This window comes from Paramisgurnus dabryanus, chromosome 8 (genome assembly GCF_030506205.2).
Source record: "Paramisgurnus dabryanus chromosome 8, PD_genome_1.1, whole genome shotgun sequence".
NCBI lineage: Eukaryota > Metazoa > Chordata > Actinopteri > Cypriniformes > Cobitidae > Paramisgurnus > Paramisgurnus dabryanus.
In genome coordinates, this window is record NC_133344.1 from 10,286,683 (window position 1) to 10,302,111 (window position 15,429).

General features: G+C 37.9%; 1 protein-coding gene across 2 annotated transcripts; it reads right to left on the reverse strand.

The window, feature by feature from the left end:
- Nucleotides 1–394: 394 nt before the first annotated feature.
- Nucleotides 395–15,174, reverse strand: LOC135771820 (NLR family CARD domain-containing protein 3-like). Of its 2 annotated transcripts, none has more exons than XM_065282195.1 (9): nt 15,040–15,174; nt 11,835–11,919; nt 11,514–11,597; nt 7,701–9,416; nt 7,457–7,630; nt 5,509–5,682; nt 4,263–4,436; nt 1,298–1,470; nt 395–1,074 (listed from the first exon to the last, which is right to left on the reverse strand). In XM_065282195.1, the coding sequence occupies exons 2-8, from the start codon at nt 11,876–11,878 to the stop codon at nt 1,308–1,310; spliced, it is 2,529 nt and encodes an 842-aa protein (XP_065138267.1). In that variant the 5' UTR covers nt 11,879–11,919; nt 15,040–15,174; the 3' UTR covers nt 395–1,074; nt 1,298–1,307. The 2 variants fall into 2 exon arrangements, with proteins under 2 accessions (XP_065138267.1, XP_065138268.1); XM_065282196.2 differs by lacking the exon at nt 15,040–15,174 and adding an exon at nt 14,802–14,963.
- Nucleotides 15,175–15,429: the final 255 nt, after the last annotated feature.

The following is a 15,429-nucleotide window of genomic DNA, read 5'->3' on the forward strand; positions in this document are numbered from 1 at the left end:
ATTATCACATTAGCGTTTATTTCAATAGGTCACATAGAAGAACAAATCTCGAAAATTAAAGTTAACTTTTCAATGTGACGTCAACATAAGAGCCATTTCAGACAGGCCATTGTCATCTTTGCTTTATATTAAATTTTGTGTCTTAACTTCCCTTACGAAAATTAACCATGGTTTTACTACCGTTAAAACCAAAAAACCATGGTTACTGTAGTAAAACCATAGTAACTACAAAATAACCATGGTTTTGACAATCATGGTTTTAAAAAACCATAGTTAAACCATAGTTAGTGTAGTAAAACCATGGTTTTGCTGATAGTAATCAATACACCAAAAAACCATGGTTACTACGCTTTTACCACAATATAACCATGGTTAATTTTCGTAAGGGTTTTGTTTTTAAGCTCTTTGGACAAAAGCTAAATGTTTATCAGGCTGAGCAGTTAACTCTTATTATTACTGTTCGTCTGAATAAAGACATCCAGATATTAAAATAATTTTCATCAAACTTCAAACTCTCCTCAAAGTCCCTTAGGAGTAATGGAATTGCAAATATGAAAACGATGAAATGATTTCAAGTAAAACCGAATAATCTTTGTCATGGAAATGGAGCCATTTATTTTCTTTCGCTAATTGTACAAAAACTTTAAAACATGAATCTTATACAAAAATATGTTAACACAAATATTATATACAGAAATGCATTACATTTAAAGCATACATGAACACATTCACAAAAGTACACAATCTTACAGTTCTGTTTCTTTTAGTATTTGTACTTTTATAAACAATATGACAAACTCCCTGCAGGTCTCTCATTAACACAAACTTTGAGAAACTCTTTCCTAAACAACAGATCTCACGCAGATAAAGGACTGTAGCAGAATTAATGTCACTTTCATTGTTATTTCACACACACACGCACGCACGCACGCACGCACGCACACACACACACACACACACACACACACACACACTGAGATCAGGATGTCGTCTTCAAGTCCCTTTTGCTTGTGTTGATTGAAGCTGTTATTTTATTGTTTCACCTCTTGTTATGAATTCATCTTTACTTTGATTCTGAAAAAAATAAAGAAACAGCACATTTCTTTAAGAGTGAAGCAAAACTGACCTCTCTCTTTTTACTCACATTTGATATTAGATAAAAAACAGTTTAAGTGGAGAAAACTATGGAGACTAAATTAGAGTTTATTATTTTATATTATCCAATTAAAGATTTAATCAAATAAACATCACTAGATGACATGACATTTTTAAATATATAATACAAATCATTTCTCACCTTAGGTTTCTCAGTTTGTAATTTGAATCATTTTTAGATCAGAGATCAGCTTCAATCCTTTATCTCCCAGATTATTCTGAGACAAACTCAGAGCTCTCATGTGTGATGGGTTTGATCTCAGAGCTGAAGTCAGAGCAAAACAACCTTCATCTTTGATATTACAAGAGCACAACCTGTAGAGAACAATGAAACACACTTTATTTTATTTTTCATTTATCCAGGTTTTAGTCATTTGTTATAATAGTGTTGGGATTTTTCAGCAGTGTTTTAAATTTCTATTAAATCCTTATGTAATTACATTGGCCCTCATTTATCATTCTTGCGTAGAAACGGGCGTATATGTTGGCGTAAGATTATGCTTACACTCCTCTCATCGCCTGATTTATGAAACTGTGCGTACCTTTGATATTCAGGTGTAAGCAATACCTGCCCTTCATAAATGCCGCGGCTAAAAACGATCGTCATTAGAATAACATCCCATATAAATTCAAGTCTCCGCCTTCCCACGCCCTCATTTTACGCCATAGACACACAGAACACGGCAAAGAAGAGAAGCCGGGGAAGTGGAAAGAAACAAAAAAATTTTATTTGGGAGTTTAAAGAGTGGGAATAAAGACACATTAATAATTGCATGACAATTTGTAATATTCTTATTATTATTCTTATTATTAATGACGCTTATTGATATTTAGAATTTTTATTATTATTATTATTATTATTATTAATTATTATTAACTGTTGCCTACATCTAAATTCTATGTCTGCTTAATGGTTCAGTTAAGTTTTTTTTAATAATATTAAAAAATGTTGTAGTAACTTCTGTAGTGTGTTGTTCTGTATTTCCATACAGTTGTTTGTTAGCTATATCTTACATGTTTTAGGCTAATTCATAATTTGAAGTAATAATAATTGTATTAGTAATTACGAATTATTATAATAATTCATTCCAAGGACCAAACTGTTGAATATTGGGAACAAATTCTATATTTATGGCCATACTTTAGACCAGTGGTTCTTAACGTTATTCCTCGAGGCCCACTGCCCTGCACATTTTGTATGTCTCCCTCATTTAACACACCTGATTCAAATCATCAGCTCATTAGAAGAGATTTCAATGAACTGAACTGAGTCTGTCAGATAAAAGAGACATACAAAATGTGCAGAGCAATGGGCCTCGAGGAATAACGTTAAGAACCACCGCTTTAGACTAAATAAGAAAAATTATTGTTAATTTGTGTCCATACTGTAGCATAAAAGATAAATCGTGGCCATGATTTTTTCCGCATGTCATCATGATCGGATTCACTGCTCCATTCAACACAAGCATCTAACCTTCATGTCTTTATTTATCATCGAATATTTGCTAACTCTTACAGTCTCTCCACACTCCATTTCAATTTCTTCTCCCTGTTCAATCTTAGCATTGATTTTTACTTTACATTTATGTATAAGGCTTGAATTCCATAACTTATTGCTAGACGTTTTCACAGATTCTCGAACTAGCAAATTATCAAAGTGCCTTCTGAGTTGAACGAGCGGTGCTGATCGTAATTAGCGTGCGGGGCGGAATTTTCGGAAAGGCGCTCATGCGCTCTGATGGTAATATTACCACACCGCTCAACGCTCCGTTCACATGTTCTGTAAAACGTCAGGTAAAGCTTTGGTAAAGTCTCACAAATTAAACATTGAATATACAAACTTATCATAATATATCATATATTTTAGTTTATCAGTGAGTTTTGAGGTGTTAGGAATTGTGTTTCTGCGCATTTCCGAACTCAAAACATGCATACACCACCTTCTGGTGTAGGATTTGAGTGTGCCGTACGCCAACGTCCATATTGATAAATCTCAAAGTCATCGTGGTTTTGGGTGTACCCCAGGTGTACGCTGGAAATTTGGTGTACGCACTTTTGGTCAATGAGGGCCATTATGTTTTATTATCTAACACCACAACTATGAAGAAGAAAACAATAACATGCAACAAGAAAGCAAAATAAATAAGAAACGTCTGTGGCAGTTGTAAGAACTTCAAGGTTACCAGGCTACCACTTTTAGCATAGCTTAGCATAATCCATTGAATCTAATTAGACCATTAGCATCGCGCCTTAAAAATAACCAAAGAGTTTGATATTTTTCCTATTTAAAACTTGACTCTTCTGTAGTTACATCACGTACTAAGACCGACTGAAAATTAAAAGTTGCGATTCTCTAGGCAGATATGGCTAGGAACTATACTCTCATTCTGGCGTAATTATCAACGACTTTGCTGCCGTAACATGGCTGCAGGCGGCGCAGTGATATTATGCTGTGCCCGAAAATAGTCCCCTGCTACTGAAAGATACTAAGGTGACCAGACCCAGAGATCAACTGAATGGATTCCAAAATGGTAAAAATCAAATGTTTAACTCCAGGGGAGCTGGAAAATGAGCATATATTTTTTTTAAAGTGGAGTGTCCCTTTAAGATTAAATGGAAAAGCAATAGTATAGTTTTATTAACTTTTACCTAGTGCCAAAACAATAACCTAACGTGTGATTCAGTTTCTTTTTACATTCCGACTTACCGTATATTATATGCAAAGTTTCTAGACACATCTTTAGCAATTGTGCAACTTGCCCAAAGAAGTGAATTGTTTTTAATGAAGTGGAGGTTTGCTAAGAAAAGCTTGATTTTATATAGAGGGGTTTGCAGCTAAAGAGTCAAAATTGTTAAAAAACAATGAAATAACTAAAGTGACATTTGTGAAAATGTCAATTTCTGACTAATAACCTTTAAATTGCCAATGCAGTGAAATCACTGAACCTAAACATAAGAGCCTTATAAATAATGCTCATTTACAACAACAAAAAACATGTCAGATGTAATTAGAGTTTTGTATCTTAACTCTTCATGTGTCTCTATAATTAACAGCTTCATATCTCTTTGAGAACCATATCATGTGTGACTTCAAAAAAAATTCTTACTTCAGTATCTCCAGTTTACAATGACGATTCTCCAGTACAGCAGACAGCAACTTCACTCCTAAATCTCCAAGATTATTATAAGACAGACTCAGTCCTCTCAGATGGAATGGGTTTGATGTCAAAGCTGAAGACAGAGCAACACAACCTTCATCTGTGATATTACAAGAACACAACCTGTAGAGAACAACGACACACACTTCAGTCTCTCACTTCACAACACACACATCAGATCAACATGGATTTTCTTGCGTTAGTTTATGTGTTATTTATAGTTTTTTATGTGATGGTCGGACTTTGTTTCTCACTGCTTTGTTTATCTTTGACCGACAAGACGATAATCCAGTTACAATCTTGCTGTCTGGTCTCTGGTGTATTATACAGTCTTGAGCTCTAACGTTTGTGCAGTGTGCTCTCTGTTTCTGACCACTATTTGGTCTTTAGCTATCTGACCTGTAAGACACTTCACCATTTCACTCTGAGAGGCTGTTTACACTTGGCATTAACATGCGTTTTCGTCGATCGGATCACAAGTGGACGACGTTAATGCCAGGTGTAAACGGTGTTCAAAACGTTTTGAGCTCGTCCACTTTCGACCACTTTCAACCACATTCAGAGGTAGTCGAAACCACTTTCGATCGGATCGCTTTGGAGTTGCGGAACGCATTATGTGGTTGAATGCGTTCGAACAGCCACACGCGACCGCCTTCTCTCCGCCCATTTATCTAATCTGAGGTATTAAACAAAAGTTTTACGTCTTTTTTTGTCTTCTGGCGTAAACATACGGTGAACAGCGCTATTTTTAGCCTTTCATTGATACAACTAAAGCGGCTGATCTCCGTAGTTTCGTTTTGAAAGCGTGTGAAAGTTGCACGATCCTATTTCATCAATTGCGCTGAAAATTCAGAGAAAGCTCCAACATATAAACGTACAAAACACTATGCAGCATGTATACTTGCTAAACAAGCAGTGGAGTCCGACATAATATTAGTTTGCGTCCATATAAACTCATTATTACTCCCGCTCGGGTTTGAATGACAGCAGAGAGACTCACCCACCGTCTCACAGACCACCCCCTCACAGTATTCAGGACAGATGCGGTCGAAAGTGGACAAAAGAGACGGATTTAAATACCAGGTGTAAACGTAATGTGTCTCTCTCGTCCACTTGTGATCCGATCGATGAAAACGCATGTTAATGCCAAGTGTAAACAGCCTCTTAGAATCACATCATGTGTGAATGATCTTACCAGAGTTTCTCCAGTTTGCACCTAGGATTCTCCAGTACAGCAGAGAGATGCTCCATTCCTAAATCTCCAAGATTATTTAAAGACAGATGCAGTTCTCTCAGGTGTGATGGGTTTGATGTCAGAGCTGAAGTCAAAGCAACAAAACCTTCAACGTTGATTTTACAAGAACACAACCTGTAGAGAACAATTACACACACTTCAATCTTCTCATTTCACCATACACACATCTGATCAAAGTCATTATTATAGGGATAACATTTTAATTTTATCATGCTTCCCAAATCCGTTAGTGCCGTGTTCAAAATATCAATACGACTATACATCATCATGAACGCCTGACGATAGGGGGGTATACTTTCACTTTCCGTGTCCGTCTCACGGGTGCACGCGTCTCCACAATTTCCTGACGAGATGCACATGATATTGCATTCAAATTATCGTCCATCCCTACTAAATAGGAAAAATGCTGGCAACTACATTAACAAGTCCCAGCACATGCGTCACCAGGGCCGGAGTGGGACTCATTTTCAGCCCTGGAGTTTTAAGCCTTAGATCTGCCCACTGTAGTTCACGACTGACTATTAAAATAATATCATTAAATCATCCGTACTGCACTGTTCTCTGCAGCCTTGCAAATTCATTGCATTTTTTAAATATATCATTTCCAATTTAGTGCAAATACAGTAGCCTCAACAATTATGATTTTTGCCATATTTGTGCAGCCCTGCCATAAGACATTTTAATATTATCCAAGTAAAATTCTGAATTCTATTATTCAAAAACTACTGAAAGGGAACAAATGTGTTTGAGTGTTCCCCTATATTACTATTTCAAAAAAATGTGGGTCTTGAGATTACATGTTGGGTTGATAAAGTTTGGAAACCCCTGATATCATATACAATAGCCTAAACAAGAATTATCAAGTATGCATTGGAAACAAATGGAAAAAATCTGTTTTATAATTATTTAGTACTTATTAGATCATGTCTATTGCCAAATAACATACGCTAAGGTAGACCTACATTGTGTCAAAAAAAGAAAACATCATATGGAACTTACTTTTGAAACTTAGCATTTTTCAAATAAACTGATTAGTTTTGCATCAAATAGATTTTTGTTCCTCTTGCAATAAACAATGAGTAATGACTATATAGACAATTCATTGTTCCATCTGTGACATGGATAAAAAATACAATTGTATATCCTTTTCCTTAGAGACCGTTCGAATCAAGATGTGCTCAAGTTTATTTTAAATATATTCGAGTGCGCTTGCCGCGCGCCTATAGACACGTCTTAAACAAAGCTCACGTTCACAGGCGAGTGCTTTGAAAAGCAAAAGAAAGCGGCGCGTCCTGCGTTTTTCATGTGTTTTAGATGTTATGAACCCTTGTGCAAGAATTATCCCAATAAGTGGTTGGGACTCAGGAGGGACACAATAAACTTGGAAATAAAGCGGTAAGGATATATCTCACCCGCAAATACGCGGATGGGGCTGCTGTGAGGTGCTGGCAGCCTAGGGACAGCAACCTTCAACCCGGTGGCATGACAACACCGGCCCACGTAATCCAAAAAAACAGACCGGCCCACCGGGAATCCTCCCAGTTCTCCCTATGGCCAGTCCGGGCCTGTGCGTCACAGTATGCTTGTGACCGTGCACTGACAGGACCGTAAATTAAAACAACATAAAATTTGTTACTTTTAAGTACATTGACAAATCAAGGTAAAGCTGATTACTGGGTTCATAAAGTCCTGACTGTGTTGAGATTGTGTAATGTTATGTAGATGTTAAGTGTTCTGAAAGTCTCCTGTTTGTCATCATTATCAGACCTAAAGTATCCCCTTTGGAGGATAAGATCATGTGAAGATCAATTCACAACAGCAGATAGACAATAAACAATTAAAATAGATTCATGACTTTATTTCATCTCAAAACATCATATGATCTTACTTCAGTATCTGCAGTTTACAGTCAGAATTCTTCAGTACGTCAGAGAGCAGCTTCACTCCTGAATCTTTGAGATTATTATTACACAGATTCAGTTCTCTCAGATGTGATGGGTTTGATCTCAGAGCTGAAGTCAGAGCAACACAACCTTCATCTGTGATTTTCCAAGAACTTAACCTTTGAAGAGAAAATAATCTCATTTAAAATGACATCATTAATAAAGTTTTAAGAGAATATTCACACTTACTGAACATTTCTGGATTCACAAATCACAGGCAGCAGCATCTGAAGAAATTTCAGTGATTCAGCACTGATTCCTTTAACAAACGGATTCATAGTAAACTCCTTCAGCTCCTGTTTTGATGTCAGCATCACCGAAACTAAAGCTGACCACTGATATGAAGAGAGTTTGCCTTTACTTAATGTTATAGATGTCAGATATTGTTGGACTTCCTCCACTAGTGAAGGATCATCCAGTTTATTTAGACAGTGAAACAGATTGATGGATTTCTCTGGTGAAAGATTATTCCAGAGCGTCTGTCTGATGTAAGTGATTGTTTTTTCAAAGATCTGACAGTTGTAGCATGTCAGTAACCTCAGACCTGGTATGAGATTCTGATTTGATTTCAGTGACAAACCCAGAAGAAAACGAAGGAAAAGATCCAGATGTACGTTTTTCAACTTCACAGTCTCATCTATAGCTCTCTGATACAGATCAAGTATTGAAGGCTTACAACTTTGATTTATTTTCAATGCAGTCAACAAACTTATGTTGTTGTTCATAAAAGAGAGGTGAACATGTAGAGCTGCTAGATGTTCCTGAACGCTCAGATGAGCAAAGCTGTAAACTTTTCTCTGACACAAACCAAACTCCTCTCTGAAGATCTGAGTACACAATCCTGAGTACACTGATGCTTCTGCTTCATCAATGCCACACTCTCTCAGGTCTTCATCATAGAAGATCAGATTGCCTTTCAGAAGATGCTCAAAAGCCAGTTTACCCAGTTTAAAGATCATGTCTTCATCTTTCGTCTCACAGTCCTTCTGGTGTTTGAAGTTTGTCTGAATGATCAGGAAGTGTGTGTACATTTGAGTTAGTGTCTTGGGGATCTCTTGACTCTTTGCTTCCCTCAATATTCTCTCTAGAACAGTGACTGAAATCCAGCAGAACACTGGGATGTGACACATGATGTAGAGACTCCTGGATGACTTCAGGTGTGAGATGATTTGATCAGACAGACTCTCATCCCTGATTCTCTTCCTGAAGTATTCCTCCTTCTGTGGATCACTGAAGCCTCGTATCTCTGTGACTCGATCAACCCACATAGAGGGGATAAGATAAGCTGGTCTGCAGGTGATCCAGATGTGAGCAGAGGGACACAGATTCCCCTTGATGAGGTTTGTCAGCATCACGTCCACTGAGGTCGATTCATTTACATCACACAACCTCACACTGCTGTAAAAACCCAGAGACAGACGACACTCATCCAAACCATCAAAGATGAACAACAACCTATATTTATCACTAAAGATTTCCATTTCTTTTGTCTCTGGGAAGAAAAGATGAAGAAGATCTAAAAGACTGAGTGTTTTGTCCTTCATCAAATTGATCTCTCTGAAAGGAAGTGGAAATATGAGGTGGACATCCTGATTCTCTTTCTCTTCAGCCCAGTCCAGAATGAACTTCTGTACAGAGACTGTTTTTCCAATGCCAGCAACTCCCTTTGTCATCACACTTCTGATGTGTTTGTGTTGTTCAGGTGAAGGTTTAAAGATGTCATTACATTTGATTGGTGTCTCCTCTGCCCCTCCACTTTTAATCTCTGTGATGTTGAGCTCTGTGTAGATCTCATTCAGTAGTGTTGAGTTTCTCTGCTTTGATGTTCCTGGATACAAACACTGAAACTTCTCTCTCAGATTTGATTTGAATGTGTTCAGGACTTCATTAAGTTTAGAGTCATGGCTGTAAAATGAAAATAGTAGTTAGAGAAGTACATGTATTGCAGAAAAGCTTATCCATGCTTTTATGACCTCTAGAATAGACTATTGGACCTCGTTACTCGGGGGATGTCACACAAATCAGGTAAATAAGCTACAGCTGGTTCAAAACGCCACCGCAAGAGTGCTTACTCGATCTTAAAAGTTAAATATCGCATACAATTTAAAATATTACTAATCACCTACAAAGCCTTAAATGGCCTAGCGCCCTCATATATTCAAGAATTACTATCAGAATACTATCCACCATGTAAACTGCGATCACAAAATTCTGGTAACTTAATTATCCCTAGAATATCAAAAGTGTCTAAAGGTGGTAGATCCTTTTCCTACTTAGCCCCCAAGCTCTGTAATGATTTACCAGACACAGTCGATCAATTTAAAGCTAAAATTAAGACATTCTTCTTTAACAAAGCATTCACATAAAATGTCCAGTAAATGTAATTATCCCGCAATAGTTATTTTGACTAGAACAAAGCACTCACATACCTCATATGGGTAATATACTTATGCCGCAATAGGTAGCCTGTCTGGAACCAAGCGAATATTAAACTCACAATACTGTTGTATAGGGCTGCACAATGTGAGGAAAAGTTGCGATGTGCGATGACATTGTTTAATGTTGCGATGACGATGTGAGTTGCGATAAATATTTTATATTTTTCATGTTTTAGGGGCCATTCACATGTCGCGCCTAAAAATGCGTGGAAAACGCTAGACACGTAGGTTATTGTCAAATGATCTGCACGCTGCGCTTGTGTCATTCTGAAAAGTTAAAATGTTTTTGAAATACCTGGAAATAACGAGCACTGCGTGCGAGTCGCGACTACGGCGCTTCCAGAGCGAACATACATTTGAAATAATGAACTTGAGCGCGCAATAGACGCAATATGTGAATCACCGCTTCCACAGTACCTGTGTTTGCGCCGTCATCTCTCCTAAATCCAAAATAATTCCATGATATAGCTGAAGTGCTGTTCCTTTTCACCACAAGGTCTTCGTCTGACAACACATTTTCCTCACTCTTCTCTCCTTCCTCGCCATCATTTTTGCTAACAGGCACAGCGTCGCAACTGACACATCACAAATCAATCTGAGCGTAGCTGACTTGGGGGTTCCCCTGAACGCGCAAACCATCCGTGCGTCCCAAACTGCCTACTTCCATACTATATAGTATGCAAAGAGTACGAGAGGTAGTGCTTTTTGCCTACTATATAGTATGGAAGAATGCGGTTTGGGACGCAGGGCATGTCTTCAGGACTAAACCTGACGGGTCAAACGTTCATTACATGCGCTTACCGTTTTCCCTTCATTCATCGCGTCAAGGCTGTCTGTTGCGATGTGTTCATCGCGTGAGTTCATATCGCGATGACGATGAAAATTCGATGTATCGTTCAGCCCTACTGTTGTATGACACTTGCATTACATGCGAACGGCCCCTACGCTAATACAATTCTGTTTTTCTCTCCCTGTCTAGACCTCGACCCAGGACAATGAGACAAACAGACCCAGTTCCTGTTGCTATGAAGGTCATCACACCACTGATCTACTGACCGTCCTTCAACATGATGCCCAGCCGATGCCTGACCAGCGACCATCGGCTGAACCAGTTTTATCCGCTTACCAGCTTCCTATCCCTACCGTGTTCATATATATATAAATATATATTAATTTCTCCCAAGGGTTTTTTGTCCCTCTAGGAGTTTTTCCCACTGGGTTTTCTCCTAGGGGGTTTTTTCGTCCCCAGGGGAGTCAACCAACTTTGGCTTAACTTAGCACTTTACTGTATAAGTTACATTATTACTGCGCTCGCTTGTACGGTTTATCCTTAGCCGCAATATTCTACTTCTTATATTATCTATTGATTTTCTGTGTTCTCCCATACATTTACTCATGTAAAGCTGCTTTGCAACAATTAACAATTGTGAAAAGCGCTATATAAATAAAATTGAATTGAATATATTGAGCAAAATATATTTTTATTATTAGTTAAAATCACAACTTTTTTTAGTGAAGTAACATCTAAAACAAACAATCAAATGTCAAACTATCTATAGTTTACCTGAATTGAGGACACACATATTGTGGTTGATTCACAGACTGATCAATCTTCATCTTTTTACAGACGGGTTCGGTTACGTCTGGTCTGGACATCAAGAAGAGAATCAAGAATTATTCATTACATGTTTTAATTGATGTGCCTCTTTGTGTGAATAACACTGTGTTAAAGGGACATTCCACTTTTTTTGAAAATATGCTCATTTTCCAGCTCCCCTAGAGTTAAACATTTGAATCTTACTGTTTTGGAATCCATTCAGCTGATCTCCACTCAAAAAAGTGGAATATCCCTTTAAATGTAAATGTAATTATTTTGTCAGGTCACCTCTTAAATGCTGTTGGTGGATCCATTGGCCTCTCATTCTTCATAGACGCACAACTGAAATCTGCATCTGATCTCTTCTGATAAACTGAAATTTAACACACATATCAGATTAGAGTCAATCATGTGTACTGTATTAAACAAATAACATTAATGTATTATTGAAAACAACATATGATCTTACATATCATCCTTTATAGTCTGTTGTTAAGACATAAAACATATTGAATAGACCTTTCTCACAACTTCCGTATTTATGACCGGAAATACGCAATCGTCGCGGAAATTTACTTCCTCCGCAGTCAAGGCAATGTAAAAAGCCGTATCTGTTCCATCAATTCCCTGTTGATGGTGAAGTTAGACAGAAGTGGATTCAGGCTATTCGGCGAGACTTATAATGTGTCGTTTTAGTTAACAGTTCAGTAACAGTTAGACTCGCTCTCTACTTACCTAGAAATTTATGGACAAATTCTTCATGGAAAATGTTTTCCTCCATTAGTCGTGTCACATCAGCAAATTTAATATTTGGCAAATCCGTTAACGAAGTTGTGTAGACTTTTTGATCCATTTTAAACTTGCCCGGGTTTATGTTTTTCTAGTGTGTTGACGCTAGTGGTGGGTCGTTCATGAACGATTCGTTCATTTTGAACGAATCTTTAATATGACTCGGGACTACCGAGTTGTCTCAGAGAGTGATTCGTTCATTTTGTGTTGACCGCGCATGCGCATTGCGCAACATATGGGCTCTGAATCTGAAACAGAAATGATTAGTTCATCGTTCTCTTGAGTCTCGAGTTCGGGACAGGTTCGAGTCTTTTGTTCTTCCTGTCAGTCCCATAGAGGCTACACTACCAGTACCGGAAAGAGAAATTATTAGTTCACCTTTCGAGTTCGGGTTCGGTCGGGTCCGAGTCTTTCGTTCTTCAATAAGATGGAACTTTTATTTTTCAAATAATGTTTTTGCACATATTTTGTATTTACGTGTCACGTGACATAAGGACTCGGACCCGGCCGAACCCGATCTCAAGACTTGAATGAACTAATCATTTATCTTTCCGGTACTGACAGCATAGCCTCTATGAGGCTGACAGGAAGAACGAAAGACTCGAACTCGTCCCGAACTCGAGAGAATGATAAACTAATCATTTCTCTTTCCGGTCCTGTGCTGTATATCATACAGCACAGCCTGGCCGAACACAGAGAGTCAGTAAGACAGTGACGAGTTGACAACTAACATCTGTATGTTAGACACGAGAGGAGGCGTACAAATGTGATAAATATGGAGTTCCGTTTCTTATATTTTGGCTTTGGCTGCATTACCAAGACTTGTACATGAGGACTGACTTAGGAGTAAGCTAATAATTTCTATCTCTTGTGTATGTTTCAGAGCTTGTGTCAAGAAATAATGAAATAAGGATTTTTATTTCTCATAACTTGTTAGAAATGTCATATTTGTTTGCATAAGTGGTTATTTTGGGGTAATTTGTGAAATTATAGGTAATCATATTTTAAATGAACGAAAAGAACGAAATGACTCAAAAAAAGATTCGTTCATTTTGATGAACGAGATTCAAAGATCCGAATCAGAAAAATGATCCGAACTTCCCATAGACCCTTTTACTGTTTGTACACAATGATGACGTGGCAGCGTATGCGCGCGCATTTAGGCAACGGAAGTATCGTAAGAATCAACAGTGAAGCAACACAAACAGTAAGTTATTTTAAAAAAACTGACTTTATCAACATTTTCAACACAGCTACCAGATCCGTGTACTATAGTGGAGTGGATAAAAGACGTTAGCAGATGGCCAAAAATAAAGTTGCCAGATACATATATACGTATATTAGTATATTATATTAGTGCAACCAAACGCAACAACTGGACATTTTGATGTTGAGAAACCGTTTTAATAAACTTTCTGAGTTGCTACCACGTTAGAACCAATGGGGAATAACACCACTTCTGTTGCCCAAATGCGCGCGCAGGCTATTTGATCACGTGAGCTGTAAAAGGGTCTATTGAGACAGAGCGCCGCGCGTCATAACCTGAAAACCACGCCCACCGGGGGGAAAACAATCCAACCGTCTTCATTGACTTTGTATTGCGAGAGGCTGCCTCCCTGTCATTTCTGGCTTATAACAAAAAACTGAATAATGCCTAAAAGCTGCTGTGTGACAATATGTACAGCTAACAAGCCAAAGAACCCAGAAATAAGTTTTTATAAGCTGTCGAGCCGTAAAACCCAGCTTTTAAGGAGAATAAAGTGGATCGCCGACTACGTTTCCCCCTAGTGGACGCAGTTCTACTAATAGAAGTACTATGAAAAGTTGCCTGTTTCCACTTTTGTTTCTTTAAACGCTCGTTTTATGAGGTCGACAGCTTAAAAAAATGTATGTATTTTTGTAAAACAGCTTTTATGTATTATTCTGTTTTTAATTTTAATCTGTAAATAAGTTTTTATAAGCTGTCGACCCCAAAAACGAGCGTTTAAAGACACAGAAATGGAAACAGGCAATTAACTTTTCATAGTACTCATATTAGTAGAACTGCGTCCACTAGGGGGAAACGTAGTCGGCGATCCACTTTATTCTCCTTAAAAGCTGGGGTTTACGGCTCGACAGCTTATAAAAACTTATTTCTGGGTTCTTTGGCTTGTTAGCTGTACATATTGTCACACAGCAGCTTTTAGGCATTATTCTGTTTTTTGTTATAAGCCAGAAATGACAAGGAGGCAGCCTCTCGCAATACAAAGTCAATGGAGACGGTTGGATTGTTTTCCCCCCCGGTGGGCGTGGTTTTCAAATTTGCATATCGGCGCTCTGTCTCTATCACTAGTTGACGCTTGACAGGAACTCCGCTTACACGACGATTACGTATTTCCGGTTACTGTGAGAAAGGTCTATTGCTTTCAAACAAATGTGTAAATCAACAAAACTTTATAGTTTTGTCTCTCTGTGTAATTTCCTTACATGCATTAAACTTCACATACGACGAGGAAGCAGCATTTTGTACTCGTGTTCCGTTAAAGCAGCCGTTAAACTGTTTTAAATGAGATGTCTTTAAATGAGCTTTCAATGATAAATATAACCGATGTACAACGAGTATGCAGATTCATATATAAACGTTATTTTCCCCTCACTGACATTCAGACATTAAAACAGAATCAACCGGTAAAAATAAAAACAAGTCGTTATGTTAGTTGATTACCTCAAAGCCCTTCGGGTTTTTGGCGTCTCCGCGTTTGTTTGGGGGTGTCGCCTTCTTCTTCTTTAGTGGGTTTACTGGCGGGTTGCAAACCAACTGTAAATGTGCATACCGCCACCTACTGTACTGGAGTGTGACAATGATACTGGTTAAATTCTATTCATTAACGCGGTGTTTTTAAGAACCTCATTATTGATATTATTAACATATCCGTTTTTGTCCCTTCATTTAAAATATTACCCATTGTGAATTCTGTAATACCTATGTCTTTTACTTCTGTTTTCTGCCGATATCTCACACATCTCATTAAAACATGCTCCACTGTCTCCATTTCTTGACACACATCACAAAGACCTGTATTGTGTTTACCTAAGATGTAATTAGTTGCATCCC